The sequence below is a fragment of the Leptopilina heterotoma genome, unplaced genomic scaffold (genome assembly GCF_015476425.1).
Source record: "Leptopilina heterotoma isolate Lh14 unplaced genomic scaffold, ASM1547642v1 Lhet_152, whole genome shotgun sequence".
Lineage (NCBI taxonomy): Eukaryota > Metazoa > Arthropoda > Insecta > Hymenoptera > Figitidae > Leptopilina > Leptopilina heterotoma.
In genome coordinates this window covers 621,369-647,768 of record NW_025110868.1, presented here as the reverse complement: position 1 = coordinate 647,768, position 26,400 = coordinate 621,369, and the positions used below count along the sequence as shown (strand labels likewise).

Here is a 26,400-nt window from a genome sequence, read left to right as displayed (position 1 = left end):
TACAAGTAATAAAAAATCAAATTCTTTAAAATTAGTATTGAAAAATAAGACATAATTCATCATTATTATCTCTTTTTAGCATCATTTCGTGAATTTAATGTTGCAATCGTGAAAGATAAAACGCAGCATGAGCAAACAATTGTTGCTGATGTTAATGCAGGACCATCTACTTCTTATTCTGTTTACCGTGTACCAACAGAAACATCATCATCGTCATCAACTGGACTCGATTTAAAAATTACTTCTTCAACAGTAAAGAAATCGAAAAATCAAGAAGCTAAATTTTCCCATTCAACATCAACTTCAAAAAGAGAAGGTAAAATTTTTATTCTATTTTCTTTTATTATATTTTCTTAATCGCTCTTAATATAAAATTAATAAAATTTCTATTTATTTCAATTATAGGTGTTGACTCATCAATTGAAAGTGGTGCTGGCCCCTCTTCAAAACGAAAGAAACACAGTGTCGAGAAATCTACAATTGGTGTTTCTTCAAACAGAAAAAGAAAGTCAATTACTTTGGATAATGAAAATATTGATAAACCGTTGCATCATAAAGTGAGAAGAAGATTGGAATTAATGGGAACAGAAAAGCATACGGTAAAAGTTTGTTTGGGAAAATTATGTAAATCAGCAAACATTAAAAATCGAATTGAAGAAGATGCAAAGGTTGTTTCATCAATGATGTATGAGGCAACAACAATGGCATTATTCGGCCTGTATGAAGAAACGAATGTTGAAAATGTTGAAAATTGTCCATCATTGTTGGAGAAATGGACCAACAATGGTCCCGACTTTATGTCATTTTTAATATCATTAAAGCAGAAAGTAAATACTCAACGTAAAGTAACTGAACAGGATGCGAAAATAAATACAATGGTCAACGAATATAAAGAATTAAGGAATGACATTCCACTTTATGACGGAGAACGTAGAACGGCAATAATTCAGGAGGCAGCTTTAGTGTTGAATCGAAACTTTAAAACAAATTTCACGACGCATGCAGCATCACGATTAAGAAGATATTTGCAGCTATTAATGGAAATTGAAGACGAAGAAAAAAATCATATGGAAGTAGATGAAATTCAAGAAATTTGTTCAGTTTACCGTATCGAAAATGATAATGATGAAAAAATAAAAATTAGGAGTTTTAAAAATAGCATTAAAAATGAACAAAGAAAAGAATTTCAAAAATCTCAAAAACAATTTCCAGATGAAATGCGAGAAAAAAATACATCAGACTATTGCGATGAAAGATATGTTCGACAGGAAAAATATCGCAAACATTGCGATAAAGTCTATTATAAAAAAAGGCCAAGAAGGCGAAGAAAAAAATCGAAAAAGGAAAAAGAAGAAGAAAAAGAGAAGAATAAGGAAAAAGAAGAAGAAAAAGAGGAGAATGAAGAAAAAGAAAAAGAGAAGAATAAGGAAAAAAAGAAATTTCGAAAAAGAAGGCCTTCATTTTATAAACAATCTGTTGCTGCTTTAAATCTCCTGCTGCAAGAAAATAAATGTCAAGTGAAAGGATTCCCTATTGATTTACTGAAAAAGGATGATGATGATGATGAAAGAAAATTGGACTTTACAAAATTGACAAAAGATGAAGAATGGCATAAATTTTTGCCATTTTTCATTATGATTCAACAAGAATTTCATGATAAAAAGAAGAAGAATTTCACATTAATTCCACAAATTTCATTAGGCGTGAAGCATGTCATTTATACAAATACTGCTTTAAAAGATTTGCAAATGGCAACTGTTATTCAAGAAATTAAAAAAAAAAAGGCAATTTTACAAAAAAAGAAACAAAGTTCAAAAAAGAATAAGGATCATCTTCAAAGAGCAGTTGATAAAATGGACGATGATATGAAGCGCTTAAGAGAAATGAACAATGAAGAAAGGTGGAATTCAATGTTCAACTTTAAATCAATCCAAAAAGGTCGAAAATTAAAGAATGGTGGTAAATTTTCTGGTACAATAACGACAAACGGTGTGGACGTATCAGTAATTTTTGATTTACCCACAAAACATGTGAAATCAAATAAGAAAGTTGGAAGTTATAAAAAATTTTGCGGTTTTGATCCTGGTGCGAGGGCGACTCTAGCTGGCGTCAGTAGAGAAAACGATCCTAATCCAACCACTAATGTAAAAAAGGATTCAGCTATTTACATTGGTAGTTGGATGATGAGATGGCAGATGGGCGACTACAGAAGAAGAGAATTAATGAAGAAAAAAGGTATAGACATGCAAAAATATTACAAGCAACTTGCTGAGGATCCATGGATGGAAAATTTTTGCATGACTAATCCTCGAGATCGCCATCGCATAACAAAATATAGAATACATCTTTTACAAAATTTCCAAGCAATTCATCAAAAAAGATCCGTAACGCGTTTACGAATTGATCGATATTCAGCACAAAAGCGACAAGTTGATCAACTTGTGAATTGGATAGTAGGTGATACAAAGAAGAAACCCTGTTTCGTTGCAATTGGTGGAGCAAAAATACCTAATTTTATCAAGGGATACACTAAAGCTCCTTTGAAACGTATTGAACAAACTCTTTTCCAAAGATCAGCGGAATTAGGAAAAGATAAATTGCAAGTCGTTAAAGTAAATGAATTTAATACAACAAAAATGTGTAGTCGCTGTGTGAGACCACTTAAAATATCCAAGAGTCCCCATCGGTACACTTATTGTGCAAAATGCAAAACAACGTGGGAAAGAGATGTAAATGCAGGACGCAATATTCTTAATCTTGCACTTGTTCAAGAAAAAATCATACCAAAGGATTCCATAAAAAATCACCATCTATTTCGGATCAAGAATGATGACATTGAACATGAGGCTGCAGAATTGCAGAAATAATTTTTCCCATCACTTTCAACATTCATTTTTAAATGTAAGTTTTTAAAATTTATAGTTAAAAAATAGTTTTTTTTATGGAAAACATTAAAAAATTAATTAATTTGTAATTATTTTCTCTTTTTCAGTACTAAGTAAATCTCTTCAAGGACATTGAAAAGGAGGAACCTCAACAACCGGAAATACAAATTTCTACGATGGACAATATACTGCTTAATTGCGAATATAATTTAACAAAACATTATTCGGTCCTGGTGGTGATGGCTTTTTGCCATTGTACATACCGGGAGATCTCTTATGAGATCCGAACCAGCTGTAAAAGGCATACCAGGTTTTTTAAGAAATTAAAAAACATATTACTTCTTTTATTGATTATTGTTTGAATTTTTCAAATTTTTTATAAAAAAAAAGCACATTTGTGTTTTTTTATAAATTAAAATAATCAATAATAGGAGGGGAGGTAATTTTGTAAAAGACATTTATTTCTTTAAATTTAAATCATTTTTCTCTTTTCTACTTATAATTTAGTTTCAGTTTAACGGTGTAATTTTTAAATTTTAATTTTTTCAAAAAATTTTAACTTTATTCAACATTTTACTTTAATTTTAAACCTTTTTTTAACAATTTCAATTTCTTCTTTTACAAAATTACCTTCTAATCAGAAGTACCCTTACCAAATGCAACTTAGCTTGCACTACAAAAATGATCTTATTGGCGAAATGAACCGCGCATTTTTAAAACGTTTTATATTATACATATAAAGTACTTTAGATGGACAAGTTTTATTCTACAAATAGAAGCATTTTTGTCGCGCAAGCGCAGTTGCGTTTGGTGAGGGTACCTGGCAGCTCTGGTACACCCACACATAACAATAGGTTAGGTAAAACTTTGGGTGAGTTTACAATCACCAGGGCTCGGAAGTTGTGAACAAATTCTGCTCTTGTTAAACGGCGCGTTTTTTTAAAATACGAATAAATTTTATTTTTATTTCTAATAAGTTAGTGTAAACTAATAAATAATAAAATAATATAATTTACTTACATTAAGAATTAAGAAAAACTCCATTTTTAAACTCACCGATATTCACTATATTATAATCACTTTTAAAAATTAAAACACTTGAAATTAATTATATTAATTAATTAAAAACAATATGTTTCTTTGTAAACAGTAAAAAACAGAAACTGCGAAAAAATTTAATTAGTACGTATTTTTTCTAACTGACATAAAAATTCTGTCAATGTTGTTAAGCTTTATAAATTTGTTTTTTTTTGTAATTTTATCTTAACAGAAATCAAATAAAAAATAATTCAGAGAATCTTTATAGTTTTTAAATTCTCAAAAAATATTTGTAAATTAGTAAAATAGCAAAATTAGTAATTGAAACAATAAATTTACGAGAGCAAAAAAGAGAAATAATAGGAGAAAATTCACTTTTTGATTGACAAAATCAGAAAAATATGAATGGTTTACTTTTTATTCATACTATTTGAAATATAGCAGTCACTGGGTGAAATTTTCTAAATATATTACAACTTGACTCCACTAAAATACTATAGGAGACAAGAGGGACTAACTTGAATCGCGAATGCGATTTTATTCGTTGCTCCTCTCCTAAGAATCCTCCGAATCCTCCATCCATCATGAAGAAATAAAACTCGATTGAAAGTATGAAAAATTCCCCTCCGAAATCAGAAATATGTGTTGGACCGTTGATATCGAATATAAACAATTGGAAAAGCCATCTTCTTTCCCTCTTCCACACACTAATTCATAAAATTTCCTGCAAAAAAAAAAAATTGTCGAATATTTGTTGTCGCAATTATACGATGACACGTGATTATAGGTTATGTTTACTTCGCAACGCAAATAATCTCGAAAGGTGTATTCGCGGAACAATACAAAAAAAATAGTTCACGATTACTAAAGGGAGAATAAAGGATAATTTACTCGATTTGGTTAAAATACTCGCAAATATCGTCGACAATGAAAAATCGTCTCGTGTGTCGTCATTGCGCGGGCAAAAAACAAGAATACATAAAAAAATGGAAGTTACATACCCAAACACATTGTATTTCACTAAATTTCACTACATTTTCAGTTTTGAAAATGATTAAATGATTGATAAATGGATATTTCTGAGGAAGAAATCGGTGCAAACAAGAATTTCAACCGTTACAATTACAACTACAATGCGCACTACAAATGACTCTCAGGAAATCAGTGTTGCCAACTTTTGCAAAAAATTCAAATAGTCACGTGACTTACAACGCATGCGCACTACTGAATTTTTCTCGCCGTTTTCTTTATTAAAATCTTATTCTTTTTAATATTTTTAATAATTTACTACATCCTACAATTTACATATAAATGTAAACTATTATTCGATCTTTGAAAAAAAATTCTTAACAAAAAATTAGTAAAGGACTAAATTGAATTAAAATTGTAAGAAAAAATACGATAAATGATCTCGAAGTTGTGTGATTTGAATCATTGCTATTACACTTATTTTGACCAATATTTAATAAATAACTGATCTTTAATTACTTATTTACAAGAATCAACGTAGAAATTTAATGAAAAGGATAAAAATTCTTACCTAGAAAAGGAAAAAACACTGCAACAAATTCTTTTCTTCAACCCACTTCAACCATGTCCGTTGACTGTTGCAAGTTGCAACTTGCTATTGCAGGATGACCAACAGGAGAAAATGAAAGTGGTACTACCAACTTAAATAGAGATGGTAAAACAGAGTCTTTGTAAACAGTTGGTAATACAGTTAAAAAAAAATGGCGATCAAAACAAAGTTGATAAATATAAATAAGACAAAGACTGAAAAGAAGTGCATGAATATAAACATATCTAAGCAATAATTTAATTATCTTCTCTCCAAGTAGAATTGTTAATAACTATTTCTAATAGTCCTGTTATTTTAAAATTTATTTCACAATGGCGAATATACCTGAAGCAAAGATGAATTATGGAAATCAGGAAACAGGCAAATATACCAAAGACTGTAATATAGAGGTAATTGTTGCATTAATAATAATAATATATGACAACACTTCATTGTTTTTTTATTTTTTATCTTATTTCCCTTATTTCCTTTGATTAATTTTTACCACTTTTGTCGAGAAAATTCAAGGCTTATTGATTTTTTCGCATGTTGAATACTTTTTCTAACCTAGAAATCATAGATGTCAATTTATGCTAATTTATGCATTATGGAGTAATTTTATAAAATTAATAAAATTTATTACAGAATGCAATGTTAAGGAAAAAATTGCAATTAAAAACAGAAGCTGTGATGGTTCTTAGTCAAGAATTAGACAAATGTAGAACACAACGCGATCAATATAAATTAATGGCAGAACAAATTCAAGAGAGATTAGTTCATTTAAGAAAACAAACGAATGAATCAGTGGGATTAAATGGGTAAAACTACCTATATTTTATTAAATTTAATATTATTTACTCCAAATTTTATTTTTTTTTTAATTGTTTTAATTATTGTAAATCCTTAGAGGAAAAAATAAAAGAACATAAATTGTTTTATTTTGATTTAATTTAATTTTAAATTGTTTTATTTAGAAACAAATTAGTTTCAGAACATTGGAATCTTTAATGGAAACACAAGAAGAAAACAAGTGTCTTCGATTGCAAGTTGAAACGTTGAGGCAAAAATTTATTGACTCACAAGCTGATATAAAAGTTTTGCGATCAAATAATCGAGCATTTACCGAACAAAAAGAATCTCAACTTGCTCCGGACGCACATCAACGAGAGGAAATGATTGAACAACTGGAGAAATTGAACATCAAAGTAATTTGAGTTTCTTCACAAAATATCAGAATTCTAGATGAAATTTTATTTACGAAATTATAATATTTAATTGACAAACTATAATTGCATAATTTCTCAAAAGAATTTAATTATTTACAAAAAGTCTAATAAAATTGTTCAAAAGAACATTTTTTTAATCTATAGATCTTAATAAAACTTAATAATAAAATTATTAATTACATAATTTGCATTCTATTCTTTATTCTAACAAAATCGATTATATTTCAAAAAAAATTAAAGAATTCATCGGAAAAATTCAATTATTGTTAAAAAAAGATTAACAAACATGCTTATTTTAAAAACTTCAAAGAAATTCAATTCATAAAATTCAATTTAATTATCAATTAAAATTATTAAGAAGAAAACTATTATTTTCAACAATTTTAATATTGCAAGAATTGCAAGAATTGCAAGAATTGTGGAAATTAAAAGTGAAACTTTTAAAAAATGGAATCAAAATGTTTTAAAACATAAAAATTGAATGTAAAATTTTTTTTGCAGTGCAGTCAATTACAAACTGATTTACAATCAGTTTTGGACGAAAAACATGAATTAGAAACGGAAAGAGATGCTTTTAAATGTAAAGCACATCGTTTAAATCATGAACTATCAAAAGCCCTGAGTGCCTCTAAACCTGTCGATGTAGATTCTCTTGTTAATGAAAATCGGTGAGTAGTTTTTTCTATACACTATATGTAAAATAGTGAAAAGCTTTTTATTAAAAATTAAACGAATTCATTTATTTTTCGACAGATATTTACAAGAGAGAATACAACAATTACAAGAGGAAAATGAACTCAACAGACAATCACTTTCAAAATATAAAGTTAATATTTATATTAGTTATTGATTAAATATTTCGTCCTAAATTTCGCTTAAGTTTTTCAAAATATAAAGTTAAATATTAGTTATTAATTAAATATTTCGTTCCAAATTTTGCTTAAGTTTATAAAATTTTAAACTTGAATTCAATAATTAATTTCAATAATTATAATTAAAATTCATTTTTATTATTAAATTCAACTAATTTATTTTCTTTTCTAAATTTATATTTGGACTTTATTTATTTATACATATCTTTCTTTCTTTCTTATCTTTATTTTTAAACTATTTGTTTTCTTTTTTTGTAAATTTGTTTTAATTTATAATTTGTAATTTAATTTGTCAGTAAATCAATTTTCTAATTTTTATTCTTTTTTTCAGGGTATGCTGGATAGCAAAAGATTGAAAGGCTCGATAAAACTCGGTGGAAATGCAGCCGCTGGAACAGTAATGACTCATAAGCAAGGTTATTATAAAACAAATAAAATTAACAAAAAAAGGAAAATAATTCGAATTTTGTAACATTCTGCAAAATTTATATAAAAAATTATTTTTTGCAGTTGAACAATTACTTCAACAAGGACCAAATATCACGCCACAAAAAGCTTCGGCAGCAATATCTGATCTTCATTGTCTTTGTGCTGCACTACTTGAAGCGTTAAATGACAAAACTCTGGCCTTAGCTCATCAAAAGAAAGCAAACAAGTAAATGATAAACAAAAACAACAAATCGAATTGTTATTTCTAACAATCAATTCACTATTTATTTAGAAAATTGTTTCATCTTTTCTTTAATAATTATTGTCTTATTTTTTTTTTATTTTAAATTTTAATTTAAATTAATTTAAGTTTGATTTGGTTTTATTTGATTTAAATTAAAATTTTTAATACGAATAGTATTTATTCGTTTATGTTTACTTTAATATTGCGTTTAATTTATTGTCGTCTTTACTTAAAAACAAATTATAACTTTATGCATCTACTGAAATTTAATGAAATTTATTTTTTTTTTAACATTGAATTAGAATTGAAATTTATCTATAATATAATTTAATCAATTCTGATTTCAGAATTTTGGCATCAAGAATTTGCGAATTAGACAATGCAGTTCAATCGCCGACTATGAAACTACTCGAAGGATATACAGGAGCGAACGTTGATATTGGTGAGAATTTTATTTATTTTTTAATCAAATGAAAAGTTTTATTAGCTTGTATTTGAATAATTTCAGATTAAAAATTAAAAATAAATTATTAATAATTAATTTATTTTATTTTTATATTATATAGGTGACGATTTTGATTCTGACGCGTCGTCAAAAAATATGTGGAACAATGAGGAAGTAAACGTGACAGAATTAATGAAAAATGAAGGCGTCGAGATTAGTGAATTTTCCACAAAACATACGTACTCGAATCTAATTCCATCGAATCTACCGCAAAATTTAGAAGCTCTTGTACAAAAAGCAATGAACAATTTAAAAGACATAAACAAAGATAAATCGTAAAATTAATATTTCATGTAAGTTGAAAAATTAACTTTTATTATTTTGTTAAGTCTACTTTTTTTTCTAGTCATTAAAATGCCAATATGAAAATTGCCTATATGGATTTATTCAATCAAATTGTATTTAAAAAGAAAGTAAATAAATACTTTATTTATTACTCTATGTAAAATGTTTAATTCCATTTTTTATAATCAAATGTTTAATTTCACTTATTAAGAAAATATTTTTAAACATTTTTTTTTATTATTAGCAATAAATGACAATTTTTATTAGCTTTATGTACAGTTCATTATTATTATTTTTACATTAATATTTAATATTAAAATATCTACATATAAAATAATTTATAATATATATTTACATACTTTTCTGAAGAAACTTTTCAGAATCGTTATCACGTTTCTTTAATATATTTATCACACGGACGTGCAAAATACTGTGCAAGAATTATTTTTAAAAAAAGAAAAATTACCTCTTGGCACTGGTTGAAAATTTCATAACTGACTATTTAAAAACTATAATTATTTATTGAAAATTTTTCGAAATTTCTTTCGTTATTATTTATAATTAATTTGTTATTAATTTAATTTCCTTCTTTTAAAAAGGAAAATTCTCATTAAAACGAAAATAAGAAAGAGAATTCTTAAAAATTTTTAATTATTTTTACATTATTCAAAGAAAACCTTTAAATTAGAATTTGAAAAAATTTCTTCTCGAAAATTAATAATTAAATAATAAAGTTAATTTATTTTTCTTAAGTAATTTTAAATAATTGTTTTCAAGATTATTTCATTTGCATTGTTTTACTTTTACCGCGATTGAAAAAATAAATAAAATAAAACGACGCAAATTACTACCTATTCGTAAATGAAAGCGGCTTTTTTTTTTAGAAAAAAAGAAAAAATTTATGGCAAAAAAATGGATGTCTGGCAAAAACTGACCGTAGATGTGTGTAAAAATTTCTTGACGATTTCTGTTGAATTAAATTGACATCTCTCTCCGGAAGACGATTTTGAAAAAAATATTTTTGTAAAATATTTTTGTGGAATATTTTTGTGAAACATTTTTGTAAAACTTCTAACGTAAATTTGATTTGATCCAATCAGCGTATTCAGAGACACGAGTATAAACTCCAGGATATCCAGGTTCACCGCATTTATTTCCAAAGGATACAATTCCAATTTGCATCCAACGACCTTCTTGTTTGAGCATAAGCGGACCACCTGAATCACCTTGACAGGCGTCCTTTCCACCCTGACTGAAACCGGCGCACAAAAATGTTCCCGTTATTGGTTGAAAATAAGCGGCATTACAATCTTCATTTCTCCACACTGGCAATGTCACTTGTCTTTGAACTGTACTCTCCTTTCCACCTGGAAAACGAAATTGAAAATAACTACATTTTTTTCCAAACTTCATTAATTACTTCAATTTTAATGAAATTCTTCACAACAATTTTCAATTACTTGCAGATTAAAATTCATTCGTTTCATCATCCTCCCATTTAGAACGGAAGAAATAAAAAATTATTGAAAAAGAAGAAATAAAAGAGCAGTTGGTATAATTTTCTGTTTTGAAAAAATATTTCACAAATAAACACGAAATATCCAATATTTTCTACTACTGTAATAAATTCTAGTTTTTCGAAGAAATAAAATAAATAAAGAAGAGAAAAAATACCATAATAGGTTGTTCCCCAACCAACGACCGTTGGTCTTGCTCCAGCAAAAAGTTGACCACGATGTCTCGCCTGTGGTAAACAAATTGGAATAATGTACGGCGATTTTCTCACTGGACGTGTCAATTCCAAAACTGCAATGTCATTATAAAATCCAACTCGCGAAAATTGTTGATGAGCGTGAATTTCTTTCACGGCATAGGTCGCCGGCGATGAAGGTTCATCATCTCTCTCAAGATCAATGTCACCCAGACGAACCATAAATTGTCTGGCTGCAAATCTGCAAAGAAAGGAAAATTTATTCACAAATATTTTTCTCTAACTAATGTCAATAAAATAGTAATTTCCAAATTCTTCAAATAAGGCAAAAATAGAATTAAATATTTAATTTGCCCCTTTCTACTTACTAATTAATTTAAATATCAATAATTAAATAACTTTGTAATAAAAGAATGGAAATTAATTAAAAATTACTAAAATTTAATTTCGAAATTTATTTATTTCAAAAAAAAAAAAATTTTTAATAATTAAAACCAAATAACAATAAAATTATTAAAATAAATAATCATTCGCTAATAGTAATAATTTAACGATTACCTTAAAATATTTGAAAAAAGTTCATCGTTTTTTTTTCGCAAAAATATTATTAACTTACGGACGTTGTCGTTGATCTCGGGTACAATGGGCAGCAGTGAGAATATGTTTTGGACCAATGAGTGAACCTCCGCACCAGAATTCCGTGCGTCTTGCTCCTTGAAGGTAAATTGCTGCCATCCATGGCCAACGACCTGGCAATGATTCCTCACCACCGACAACACGATACTTTCCAGTGTTTCTAACTCCACATTCTGTAAATTGAACAGTTTTATATTACCACAAAATTGAATTTAAAAAAAAGTAAATTACCCGCTTCACAATAGAAATCTTTTATTTCTACATTTACAATATCAAATCAAACTATGTATATATAATTTTATATAAATTTAAATACAGGGAAAAGTATATAATAAGAAATTTCTTATTTTCAATCGAAAGAGAGATTTTATTTAGAAATTCAATTCCGATAATTTATACTAATTTAGGAGGATTTATATAATTTTATATTTAAAAATTCAAGAAAAATTAATTCTTTTAGCAAGAAATTAATTATTCTTTTTTATTATCAGGATTGCCACAAAAATTTAATTTCGTCTTCCTCTCACTTTTCTCTGATTCTCCAGACAGAGTTTTGACTTTTTCCGAAAAAAAATATTCCTGATTCACTCTAAAAATAATTAGACATTCTTCTTTAAATCAATTATTTTTAATAATTTTTGACAAAGTTAATTAAAAGTACGAGAAATTCAAATTTTCAAAGGTTTTAATTTGAAATCTTTTCAAAATTTAATATTAATTTTAAAAAATTTTATTATTTGTAACTTCTCTAAAATTCAGTATTTTTTTAAAGTTTTTAACTAAAATTCTTCTCTAAATCAATTATTTTTAATAATTAAATAATTAATAAATATAGATTAAAAAATTCAACTAATTTCAAAAGAATGAAATTAAAATTTTTCAAAAAAATTAATTCGAAAGGATTGTTAATTAAAAAGTATAAAAAATTCAAATTTTCAAAGATTTTAATTTCAAAGCTTTTTAAAATTCAATTATTTCTAAAAATTACTATTATTTGTAACTTCTCCAAAATTCAATTATTTTCTAGAATTTTTCACTAAAATTCATTTCTAAATCAATTATTTTTTGTAATTAAATTCAAATTTTCTAAAATTTCAAATTTAAACCTTTTAAAATTTAATTATTTATAAAAGCCCTTTCTGAAATTTAACTATTTCTAAAATTTTCAAAGATTTCAATTTGAAAATCTTCTGAAATTAAATTCAAAAAGTTTTTAATATACATATAAAGCTTCTATAATATTCAATTATCATTACTTAAAGTTTTAACTGAAATTCATTTTTAAAACAATTCTTATCAGAAATTTCTACGAAAATTCAATTATTTAAATACAAAAATAAATAATTTTTATTGAACAATTGAATATTTTTTTAAATTGAATTCTTATAAAGGGCTTTATTAAAATTTTTTGAAATAAATTAAATTTTTTGAAGAAATTTAATTAAAAATGTATTCAAACAAATTATTAGTTTCTAATAAACAAATTATTTAAAAAATGAATTCATTTAAAATTAAAAATAATTGAAATCCAGCGATGAATTTTATTATTTATAAAAGTAATTGAATTCTTGCAACGAATTTTAGTAAAAAAAAATTAAATAATTAAATTCTTGCGAGAAAAATTTTATTAATTACAAAAAATAATTGAATTTTAGAGAAGAATTTTATTATTTCTAAAAATAATTGAATTATTGTGAAAAATTTCATTATTTCTAAAATTAATTGAATTCTTGCAACGAATTTTAGTAAAAAAAATTGGTAAATAATTGATTTTCTTCGAATAATTTTATTAATTACAAAAAAAAATTGAATTTTAGAGAAGAATTTTATTATTTCTAAAAATAATTGAATTATTGTGAAAAATTTCATTATTTCTAAAATTAATTGAATTCTTGTGAAAAATTTTATAAAAATCTTGTTAAATAATTGAATTCTTGCGAGAAAAAATTTATGAAAATTATGTGTTAACTAATTGAATTTCTGTAAGAATTTTTATTGTTTGTGAAAATGATTGAATATTTGCAAAGAATTTTATAAAAAAAAAATTTTTAAATAATTGAATTATTTTCGGAAATTTTTTACTAAAATAGTAGATATATATTGAAAATGATTAAATTTCGAAAAATGTTTCAAAATAATAGAATCGTTTGAAAGAATTTTATTAAAATTTCTTACGAATTTTAGAATTTCATTAAAATTTTTCATAATAATTTTTTATTGCAACTAATAAATAAAATTATGTATTTACCATCGTCGTCTTGAATGAAATTATTGTCAATTGTTTCAACAGTTTCGTTGCCCTTATTTCCAAATAAATCGGGAGCCGTGACAAGTTCGTAATTTGGACGATTTGTCGTCGATATCGGAAACAATGGAATTGGCTTTGGCGTTGGTGGTTTCGTCGGTCTTGGCCTTGGCTTCGTTGTCGTCTGAATCACCGGCGGATACGTTGGACTAAAAGAAAATTCAAACAATCAAAAATATTTCTTTTTATTCTAATCCTGCTTCTAAATTTTTAAAAAATTCAATTATTTTCTAAACTTTTATCTTAAAAAATACAATTGTATTTAAAAGTAATTTTTAAAATTAACTATTTAAATACAAAAATAAATAATATATTGAATAGTTGAATGTTTCTGAAAATTTAATTCTTATAAAGAATTTATATCAGAATTTTTAAAAAATAATTGAATTTCTGAGAAAAATTTTATCATTTAAGAAAATAATTGAATTCTTGCGATGAATTTTATTTAATTCTTTTTAAATAATTGAATTTTCCTGAAAAATGTTATGGCTTGTGAAAATAATTGAATTCTTGCAGTAGAATTTAAAAAGAAAAGTTTTTAAATTGATTTTTTTCGAAAGAAAGATGTCTCAAATTAAATTACCTCACTTCGTCGATATCATTTTTTTCAATCGGACAACAAACGCCGGGAACAAAGAGACTCTTGAAACAAAGTGACTGTCGAAGTTTGGTGAGATCCAAAAGAAGATGAGGACAATTGCTGAGATCTTGACAACGTCCTGGACCACCTTCGGCAGTTGTGCACGAAGACGGTCCCTTTTCTCTGTCAACAATTTCCTCGCTCGATTGTATTTGTAAATCGGATACAACATCATTGGTGACAAGAGTCACTGGTTTGAAAGTCGACGTCGTTGTTGTCGTCGTCGTCGTTGTTGTCAATGGTTTCAATGTTAATTGAACTGGTCTCAATGGAAGTGTAACGCCGCGGACAATTGGCGCAATACTGTCGGTGACATTTTTTCCCAAAATATTCTTCGATATTGTGTACAAGGCTGAAGGTAATTCCTTGGAGGGATTTGCCGCCGAATCACCGCCACGTGTCATATTTACAATGTAACTTCCAACTGTATTGAGAGCGCCGAGTGTCTCGGTAATTCTTGTGAGAGGATCACTTCTTTCCTCAGTGACACGAACTAATTGGGCGTAAGGACGCACTTGAATGTCACGACGATAAATCGCTCCACCACGAGGTCCTCCGCCGAGAAATGCGTCGCTCTCCGTCCATCTTCTCACTGGATTTTGCGATCCATGTCCTCCTGCTGCAAGAAAAAAAATCGAACAAAATTAGAAAACTTTTCAATTTTTACATAAAATTTCCATTTTTCAATTTCAAAACAAGTTCTTCAAAACAATCCAATCACTTTCAAAACTTTTTAATAAAATTCTTCGAAAGAATTCAATTATTTTAAAAAAATTTTAATAAAAATTCTTCGCAACAATTCAATTCTTTTAAAAAAATTCAAATATAATTCTTCGCAAGAATTTTAATTATTTTTCTAAATAATTAAGTTCCTCTGGGGAATTCAATAATTTTCAAATACAATTTCAATTAAATTTCTCGAAAGAATTCAATTATTTAAAAATTTTTTTTTAAATTCTTCTGAAGAATTCAATTATTTTTATAAATAATTAAATTCTTCACGGGAACTCAATTATTTTCAAATACAATTTCAAAAAAAATTTCTCGACAGATTTACATTTTTTTAAAAAAATTTTTAATAAAATTCTTCGCAAGAATTCAATTATTTTTTTATAAATAATTAAGTTCTTCGCGGGAACTCATTTATTTTCCAATACAATTTTAATAAAATTTCTCCAAACTTTTTCAATTTTTACATAAAATTTTCATTTTTCAATTTCAAAAATCAAAATTTTGTGGCACTAGTGAAAAAAATAGAAATTTAAGGGAATATCCCTTAAATTTCTATTTTTTTTTACTAGTGCCACAAAATTTTGATTTTTCTTTTCCCTCATTTCCAGACAGAACTTTTGACTCTTTCCCTGAATTCTAAAGAAAATTTTAATTCACTCCAAAAATAATAAGAAAAATATTTGTAATCTACACTTATTTTTGAATATTTTTAATTATTCAGGATTGACACAAAAATTAAATTTTGTTTTTGTCTGCATTTTTCCTGATTTTCAGAGAAAATTTTAACTTTTTCTCTGATCCTAAAAAATATTCTGATTCACTCAAAAAAAATTATCAAGATACTCAAAAAAATATTCTAAATTCAAATATTGTGTTTCTGCAATTATTTGTAATTTTTTGAATAAATTAAATTAAAAAAAAAAATTTTTTAAAGTAATTGAATTATTTTGAAAAATTTATAAAAATAAATTAATTCTTCCAGGAAATTTAATTAAAAATATATTGAGAATAATTATTAAATTCTAAGAAACAAATTATATATCAAAATTTTTTTTAAATAATTTAATTCTTTCAAAGAATTTAAAAAAAATATTTAAAATATTTTCTTGAGAAAAATTTAATTATTTATTAAAAATAATTGAATTCCAGAGAAAAATTTTATTATTTGTAAAAATAATTAAATTTCAGAGAAGAATTTTACTATTTCTAAAAATAATTGAATTTTTGTGTCAAATTTTATAAAAATTTTGTTAAATAATTGGTTTTCTTTGAAAAAATTTTATTTATGAATTTCGAAGAATTTTTAAGAATAATTGAATCGTTTTGAAGAATTTTATTATAATTTTTTTAATTAATTGAATTTTCGTACTGATTTTAATTACCAAAAATTTTGAAAATAATTGAATTTTGTATTTTTGTTTATCTATCGTTTCCTTCTACATTTTTTTCATTAATTTGTATTTTTTCCATAAATTTGGTTTTTTATTTATTTGAATTTTATTAATTTATGTATTTATTTTCGTACATTTGAGTTTCTTTTCCTCTTAATTTTTATTCTTTTATTAATTTTCATTTTTTAAATATTTATTATTTTCTTTATTTTTTTTTTTCTTTACTTAATTAACAAAAAAATTACTTACGATAATTGGAATAAATTGCAACCTCATCAGTGTATGATAAAGCACCGTTTAATAAATTCCATATTATACACAGTCCTGAAAATAGAAAAGAAAAAATTAGTGTAAATATTTTTTAAACAAAAACAACAATAGGATCCTAAATACTAAATCAAAAATTCTTTTCTCTTTCCGATAAAAAGACGTAATTTAAAAAAAAATGTTTTATTAATTTTTTACTTACCAAATTTTCTAATTTGATGATTTTTCCAAAAAAAAATTTTCTACTAAAAAATTTATTTTTTAAATAAAAAATCAAAAAAAAAAAATGTTCTGTTTAAAAATTTATTTCTTAAATATAAAAAATTTAAAATAGTATAGAAAAAAAATTAGGTAGAAAACCTACAAACCTTTTAAAGGAGTTGAATCGTAAAAAGGATGTTAAGAAGAGAAAAAAATAAAATAAATAGAAATTTGTCTGCAACAGACTCTTTTGGGAATTCCATATATCTCAGAGATTTACCAAGAAACAGTTACCGAATCCATTTATAAAGTTACATAAGATTATTTGTTATTCTGATCATGTACTAAAAAACTCCACTTTCCTTCCTTCAAGGAACTCGAAGCTTTGGTTCATTGCACAAGACACTGGATGATAAATAATTATTATTCATCACCATAATTCGTGTTAATTTCATGCCATCATATTTTAACTAAAAAAAGAAATGAAAATTCAAAATACTTCATTTCCCTTTCTTTTCTAAATTCTCTTACATAAAAAATGAAAAATAAACATGAAATTACGTCACACTTTTTATTTTTCCTATTTTACGAAAATATTTTTGATTAATTTTCTCTTCGTGAATGAATAGATAAAAATTCCATATGACAAAATTTTATTAACTAATTAATAATTATTAATTCAATATGTATCAGTTGATAATTATTAATTAATAACAATTAATTAATAATTAATAATTTGTTACATTTTAATTATTTTACTATGAATTTAATTATTTTTCCTTATTTTATTTTTACCGTATTTTTTTACTTTTTTCTATGCATTTAATTTTATTTTTTCAATTTTCATTTGGTTTATTTTACTTCCTATTTTTATTTCTTAATTAATTCAATTATTAATTTACAAAATTATTTTTTATTTCCGTCAGAAAAGAAAATTTCTTTAGATTGAAAAATTATTTTGATAAATAAAGTAAAAGAAATTTAAGAAAAAAAAATTCCAACAATTTTTCAGAAATATTAAATCATTTGTAAAATAGGATAATAATAATTTTTGTTGAGGAAAGTAGAGATTTCCTGTTTTTGAAAGAAAATTACTAGAATTATCGTATTTCACGAATGCTTGACTCCTTTGAAAATCTAAAACAGTTAAATAACTGGAAAATTTCTTTCTTCGTTGTGAAAAAAAATTATTGTTTTTTATAAAATTATGAATGAATATATTATAATAAATCCAGAAGAGAAAAAAATTGCAAAATTGAACATTTTAGTATTTTTATAGAATTATTTCGTAATAAAAAAGTTTTGAATTTGAAAAAATGCCATTTTAATACGAAATTTGTACAAATTCTATTTTTTAATCGCGATTTTTAAAAAAATTCGTATTTCTTTAAATAAATGAAGAAAAATTGTCATAATTTCTATTTTATAATCATAATTACAATTTTTTCACGCAAAATCTCAAGTATTTTTTTTTTTTTTAATTGTAATTTACAAATAGAAATCAAGCAAAATTTTTCATTTGTTTTTTTATATTAAAAAATTGTTTGACAAATCGAAATTCTTTCCTTCTACAAAAAATTAGAAAATTGTAAATAAAATTAAAAATAAGAAATGGAAAATATATTTTCAAAAATAAATAAAAAAAATGGAAAATATTAAAAAATTTCTACAAATTCTATTTTTTAATTACGATTTTTAACAAAATTCGATTTTTTTTAAATAAATGAAAAAAAAAAATTTTTCACAATTTCCATTTTACAATCACAATTATTTTTCCTATAGAATTTTGTTTTTTCTTTTCAAAAATTATTTTTTTTAAAGAATCAAAAAATTTGTACGTAAATTCTATTTTTTAATCACAATTTTAAACAAAATTCGATTTTCCTTAAATAAATGAAAAAAAAATTGTCACAGTTTCAATTTTACAATCACAATTATTTTTTCTAGATAGAATTTTGTTTTTTCTTTTCAAAAATTATTTTTTTTTCTAAAGAATTAAAAAATTTGTACGTAAATTCTATTTTTTAATCACAATTTTAAACAAAATTCGATTTTCCTTAAATAAATGAAAAAAAAATTGGTCACAATTTCCATTTTACAATCACAATTATTTCTTATAAAAAATTTTGTTTCTTCTTTGGAAAAATTATTAATAAAAATATTTTTTCTGTCGGCTACTTGAAAATTTTTTACTTTTAGATTTTGAAAGTCTAATTCGCAAAAAAAAGATATAATTTCGTTTTCGTAGAATTATCCATTCCTACCGGGCCATAAATTTTTGTTTTTTTTATGTGTGGGTTTAGGGTCGAAATTACGTGTTCAGAACAGTAAAACAAGATTTTTCGAGTTTGATTTATTATGAAGCTATATATATATACGTAGATTCATCGACGGTGAAAGTTACTCGACGAGAAAGTGTGCCTTTCTTCCACTCACTGATTCCCTGTTGATAGGAATGGTGTGTACTTAGAAACGATCACTTATCTCTTTCGGAGACAATTGTACAAGCAATTATTATCATTCAAAGTGCCATATACTCTCAAGGGGAAATTCCCACATTTTTTTCCCATAAAGCAAAAAAAAAAAAACTCTTCTTGCGAATTAAACATTCAATTAAATATTTTCGCTACAAAAAAAGGAAATTGCCTTTTTTTCGTGTGTAACAATTTTCTTTTTTTGAAATTAGACAGAAAAATTAGATTTTTTCGAATTGTTTGTTTTTCGAACAAAAAAAGAAGAAAAAAAAGGGAAAAAAGAAAATAAAAGAAAAAAACGAATAAAAAGGAGAAAAAAAAATGAAAAATGAAAGACATTGACAAATAAATCGATATTTTACAGAAAATTATAATTTCCGATTATTTATAATATATTCAAATGGCTAAAAACCTTTCACATAAGAAATTGTCCCGATCTTGAAATAAAACCGGATCTTTGAATGACGTTTTACAAAAAGAGGAATATTCATCATCAAAGAATAAAAATAACCGGTCTCGCGGAGATCAAATTAGTTGTCAATATGTGTGTACTTTTATTCCAAGAAAAAGTTTGTATAATAAAAAAAAGGCACTGCATCAAGGTTGGTGAAAGTGTGCTAAACTAAAAAAACAACAAAAAAAAATTTTTTTTGTTTCGTTAAAATTATCGATAAAAATTAGTTTATCTACAAAACGTTTACAATATACTTAACAAACAATTCGATAAAATCAAAAGTTCTTTCACTTTCAATTAACAGATTATCAGCTTCATTTTCAATATATAGAAATACGAGTTTTTTTTCATTCTTTTCTATATATAATACAAAACAAGCATCGTCTCGTTGCGCATCTTTGAAAACATTAATTCATTATTAGATAATGGTACAATAATTTCAATTTTAAATTTTCTATTTTCTACATGCGTGATCATATATAATCATCGTTTGAAATGATCTGTTTAAAATTGCAGTTTAATAATAATCAAATGCTGAGTCATAGGAATTTTCACTTTCACATATACGTGTGAATACTCGATTGAGAATTTAATTTGAATAACTTTCGATTAGATTTCAAGATTTTAATCACTCACTCGAAAATAATTCATTCAATATTCTTGAAAGAATTGAATTTTTTTCGTTCTAAAAATTATATTTTTTTCGCCTCTTTTTCCGAATTTGGAAAAATCGAATTTTTTTCACAGACATTTTTTTTTCGAAATCTAATGAAAAAATCCCACTTTGTTCGAATTTGAACAAATTTAAAAATGAAAATTATTATTTCAATTATTTTCCATATAATTTCCAGAAATTTCTATGAATATTGAATTATTCAAGAAAAAAAAGACAGAAAAGTTTAAAATTCAATTGTTTTTAATTCAGTTTCAAAAAAAAAATTCTAATTGTTGGAAAATATTTTAATTAAATAATTTAGAAATTCAATAATAATTTCAAATTAATTGAAATTAAAAATTTACTACAAACTAAATTCTTCAGAATTAATTAAAATTATTCAAAATTCAAAGTTTGCGAAAATTTGAATTAAAACCTTTTTGAAATTTTTTTTTTTAAATTTCAACTACGATTTTTCAAATATTCAATTATTTAAAAAATTTCAACTAAAAAATTTAATTTCCCGTTCCTTGAATCAATATTATTTTGAATAATTTCGAGAAAGTTTTTTGAAATTAATTCAATTATTTCAAACGAAAAAACAACTTAAACTTCACATAAGAAAATATTCTTTATTATAAATAAATTATTTTCAATGTCTGGAATTTTCTTTGAAAATTTAATTATTTAAGACAAAAAAAATACAGAAAATTTGTTTAAAATCCAATTGTTTTCAAATTAGCTTCAAAAAAATTCCTAATTGTTTGAAAATATTTTAATTTTAAATAATTTAGAAATTTAATTATAATTTCCAAAAAAAAAAGAAATTAAAAATTTTTTAAAAACTTTTAAAATGTTCAGAATTAATTAATTTCAAAATAATTGGAATTAAAAATTTTCTAAAAACTAAATTGTTCAGAATTAATTAAAATTAATTTCAAAATATTTGGAATAAAAAATTTTCTAAAAACTAAATTGTTGAGAATTAATTAAAATTATTCAAAATTTAAAATATGCGAAATAATTTTTTAATTTTAATTAAAAACCTTCCTACAGATTTAATTTTTTAAATAAATTTTCAAAGTATAATTTGTTAAATATTCATTTTTCTGAAATTTCGAACATTCAAATGAACGAAATTTTCATTCTGTTCAAATATTTCGAAAAATTACTGTACAAAAAAGAAAAATAATTAAAATCAAACATTTTTGTTAAGAATCAATTTTTTTAAAATAGAAAATAATTTTTTTTTGAAAAAAATAAAAATTCAAGGAAGTAAAAAAATATCATCGTTCATTCGTACGTAATTTCAATTATTAAAAAAAATTGTCAACTCAAATTTTTTCCTAAATCAATTATTTTGATATTATTATTCGCCTTTTTTTCGAATTTGGAAAAATTGAATTTCTTTTCATTGATACGCAATGAGAGATATTATAATTGAGAGAGAGAATATAATTTTTTTTATCTCGAAATCGAATGAAAAAAAATCCCACTTTTTTCCAATTTGGACAAATTTTGAAATTGTCAAAAACTGAGAAATTATTTATTCTTTGTTATAAACATTAAAGAGACGATGTGAATGTACTCTTGTCTGGTAACCTAGATACGTTGTATATAACGAAGAGCATACACGCGTTAAATATGTATCTAGATATGGTTTTAATACAGAAAAAAAGAGAGATTCCAGTTTCCCGAGTGCCAACAACGATTTTCTGTTTTTTTGAGGCCAAACAATTTCACCAAACTGTTTTGATTCGATAACAAAAATTTATCAATTCTTTTTTTCTTGTCGCCTTATTTATAAAAAATTATGAGAAAAAAGAATTCAATTCGAAAAATGAATTCAATTTGAAAAAAGAATTCAATTCGGAAAAATAATTCAATTTGGTTCAGAAAAAACATTTTAATTACAATATTGAAAGCGAAACTTATTTGTTGAGGAATAGAAAAAAAATTCACCTGAGTGAATAATCAATATTTGTACATACATTGATAGTTTAGTTGACTATATGTTCAAATGGGTTGATAAAAAAAAAGAAGAAAGAGACTATAAAAAATGAAACCATCATAAATATAAAACTGATTTTAAAAATGGAGCAGTAAAAATAGAAAGCAATAATAATCAATCGAGTGGGAAGGAAAATAAAATTATCAACGAGTGCAAAAGAATTAATGAACCTCGTCATTGAATAAATTGTAAATTATATTTTTGAGAATTGTAATTTTACTCTATTAAAAAAAAATTGCCCGTTAAAAAAGAAGTTTAACGAATTTTATTTTTATCTAAAATGACAAAATTGAAAGCGTCAATTATTTATTTGAGAGAATAAAATAAATAATTTTCAAATAATGAAATAACGAATTAATAAATCGAGAATAATAGTTAAGAATTGACGAAATAAATAATTGACAAAATAAATAAATAAGAAAATAAATAATTGATAAAATAAATAATTGACAAACTAAATAATTAAAAAACTGAATATTTGACAAAATAAATAATTGATAAACTAAAAAATTGACAAATTAAATAAATGACAAAATAAATAACTGAAAAACTAAATAATTGAAAAAAATTTTTTGTTGAAAAAAAAGTAAGGAATTGACAAATTAAATAATTGACAAACTTAATAATTAATAAAATAAAGAATTGCCAAATGAAATAATTGACAAAACAAAAATATTGAAAAAATAAATAACAACAAAATAAATAATTGAAAAAATTGAATAATTTGTTAATTAATCAATTTTTCTTTACAGAATTGTTAGAATTTTATCTTATCAAGTTACTAAAGGACTTTTTTTTGAAACTTTTAATAAAAAATGCAAAATAAAATTTTCTAAATAGAACAATAATAAAATAAACAAAAAATATCAAAATTAAGCAATAAAATTCTATAAAAAATAATTTTTAAAGTTTAAGAAAAAGAAAACATTAGAAAGAGAACCTTTTTGAAAAACCTGAACCGAAAAAATGGAAAAAAATCCAAATTAAAGAATAAAAATTTGTAAAATTATAATTTTGAATTAAAAAACAGACTTTTTCAGAAAAAACCAAAAAGTCGAAAATAATCTAAAGGTAACAATAAAATTCTATAAAATTAAATTTTTTTAGAAACTTGAGTTGAAAAGAATTTGAAATAAAATCTTTTTAATTTAACAATATAAAATTTAATAAATAATTAGTTTTTAATGAAAAAGAAAAAATTAAAAAAGGACGTTTTTAGAAACTTGAGAAAAAAAATCGAAAGGAAATCTAAAATAAACTATAAAATTCTTTAAAATTTTTAAATTTAAAAAAAAAAGTTAAAAAAATAATTTTTTTTTAAAAAGCCAAAAAATCGAAAAAAAAAATCCAAATAAAATTAAAAATAAACAATAAATTTTCGACGAATCAAATTTTAAATTAAAAAAAAATTTTTAAGGACTTTTTTGAAACTTGTGCCAAAAAATGGAAACAAATCCAAATTGAACAATAAAAAATTCCATAAAATTAAATTAATTTTGAAAGAAATTCAGCAATAATCGAATAATACTCGAAAGAAAGGAACAAAAGAACAGAACAAAATTACCACTAAGATAAAAATTCTCCATTAAATAAAACGTATAATTGATGACGATTATTCAAGGAAGAAAGTAGCAAAAAGTAGGCAAGTTGAAATATAATTGTAATGACCGCGCGCGCGACATTCAAAGTTTCTCTCTAAATTAAAAACTAAAAAACAAAAACGAAAAAATCAAGTTCTCCATGGAAAAAAATAAAAAAATAGAAGAAGAGTATAAATACAATAATCGAGAAATCACTTGCGCTTACCAAGAGCGGACATTGACATTCTGAGGAAAACAAACATCAGATCCTCTTTTCTGGTATTCCATTAAAAAGACACTTCAAACTCGATAATTAAATCACGGCACTTTTATTTTCTCTATTTCCGTTTCCTTTTTTTTCTGAAAAAAAAAATTAAAAGAAAAAAAATTTGTTAATTTTGAAAATTATAGATTTAAAATTAACATTTTTGAGAGGAGAGAAAAAGCGAAAATGAAAAAAAACAGGATTAACAACAACAGGGAAGACGGAAGTGTCGCGCATCAAGTCGCGACGAACAGTTCCGACTACCAAAAGACTGTCCGTGACAAGACCTCGACACACTTATTCCGACTGTTACACACACTCTCTCTCTTTCTTTCCTCCAAAGAGGCGCCATCCTCCTAAGGGAAAGTGTTCCCTACCACTTCTTTTTCTTATTCTTTATCATCATTATCATCATCATCATTATCATCATCAACTTTATCTTCATCTGTCTTTCGATTAATTCGTCACACACGCATTACGCATGAGTTTTTTAATTTTTTTTTTTTTTTTAACAGAGTATTAAAAAAAAAGAAAATAATTTCACGCCTTCAATTCGCCTCGATATCGAAACAGGAAGACGAAACCACAAAAAAAGAAAAAATAATAATATTAGAGAATAAAAAAATTAAATCTAAGAATTTGAGAGAGAAAATTAAGAGAAGAAAAAAATCAACATTTAGACTTCTGATCGATTTTAATAAATTTAAAAAGAAAAAAAAATAATTGTAGTGAAAAAAGAAATTCAAAACAGTAAAAGAAGAGAATAGAAAAATCTAAATTTTTTTTTTTGTTTTATTTCAATTTATTTTTAAAGTAAATTTCGTGAGAAATAAAGTGAAGAAAAAAATTTGTAAGAATGGTAAGAATGAAAGAAGAAAAAATCGAATAACCGCGAAAAACTTAATTATTTTTAAAAATAATTGAAATCCTAGAAAGAAATTTATAATAGTTTTTACAAAAATAATTGAATTCATTCAAGAAATTTTATTAAAATTGTAACGAAAATAATTGAATATCAGCGAAAAATTCAATTATTTATAAAAATAATTGAATTATTGCGAAGAATTTTATTAAAATTTTTAAAAATATTTGAATTCTTTCCAAAAAATTTATTGAAATTGTATTTGAAAATACAAATTAAATTCCCGCGAAGAACTCGAAAATTTAATTCTTGCAAAGAATTATATAAAAATTTTTAAATAATTGATTTCTGTCGACTTATTTTATGCAAATTCTGATTTAAACAATTGAATTCTTCAGAAATTTTTAATATTCATGAAAAAAATTGAATTCTTACGAAGATTTTTACAAAAAAAAATTTTAAGTAATTGAATTCTGTTTGGAAATATTAAGAAAATAGCAGATATTGAAAATCATTGAATTGCGAAAAGTTTTTAAAAATAATTAAATTTTACAAAGAATTCTTTTAAAAAATTTGACAATAATTGAATAATTGTGTAGCATTTTATTATTTATGAAAATAATTGAATTCTTGCGAACGATTTTATTAGAATTTTTTAAAATAATTGAATTCTTGGTCTTTATGAAAATAATTGAATTTTCCAAAGAATTTTATTAAAATGCCTCAAAATAATTGAATTTTAGGGAATAATTTTTATATATATCTTTAATAATCGAATTCTTTCGAAGAATTATTTATTGAAATAATTGAATACTTGGGAAGAATTTTTTTTAAATCCAAAAGAATAATTGAATTATTTCAAAAAAAATTTAATTAAAATTGCATTTGAAATAATTGATTTTTTTCGAACAATTTTATTAAAACAATTTGAAAATAATTGAATTCATGTGAAAAATTCTAATATTTTTGTAAATAATTGAATTCTTCCAATAAACAAACATTTATTTAAATAATTGATTTTTTCGAGGAATCGAAATTAAATTTTAAAGAATAATTACATTTTTTGAGCAATTCCAGTAAAATTGTATTAAAAAGAATTGACATCCTGCGATGAATTTTATTTATTTATGAAAATAATTGAATTGTTGCAAAGAATTTTGTTAAAATTTTCTAA

The 26,400-nt window shown here is 23.9% G+C and overlaps 2 protein-coding genes across 2 annotated transcripts; one reads left to right on the top strand and one right to left on the bottom strand.

The window, feature by feature from the left end:
- Nucleotides 1-5,660: 5,660 nt before the first annotated feature.
- On the top strand, nt 5,661-9,198 carry LOC122498558 (coiled-coil domain-containing protein 149). The gene is made up of 9 exons (XM_043606341.1): nt 5,661-5,891; nt 6,127-6,299; nt 6,467-6,686; nt 7,209-7,375; nt 7,461-7,533; nt 7,911-7,995; nt 8,090-8,234; nt 8,600-8,694; nt 8,819-9,198. The coding sequence occupies exons 1-9, from the start codon at nt 5,814-5,816 to the stop codon at nt 9,034-9,036; spliced, it is 1,254 nt and encodes a 417-aa protein (XP_043462276.1). The 5' UTR covers nt 5,661-5,813; the 3' UTR covers nt 9,037-9,198.
- Nucleotides 9,199-9,775: 577 nt separating this feature from the next.
- On the bottom strand, nt 9,776-24,812 carry LOC122498544 (proclotting enzyme-like). The gene is made up of 7 exons (XM_043606319.1): nt 24,326-24,812; nt 16,707-16,781; nt 14,278-14,953; nt 13,638-13,843; nt 11,370-11,562; nt 10,717-10,994; nt 9,776-10,409 (listed from the first exon to the last, which is right to left on the bottom strand). The coding sequence occupies exons 1-7, from the start codon at nt 24,360-24,362 to the stop codon at nt 10,114-10,116; spliced, it is 1,761 nt and encodes a 586-aa protein (XP_043462254.1). The 5' UTR covers nt 24,363-24,812; the 3' UTR covers nt 9,776-10,113.
- Nucleotides 24,813-26,400: the final 1,588 nt, after the last annotated feature.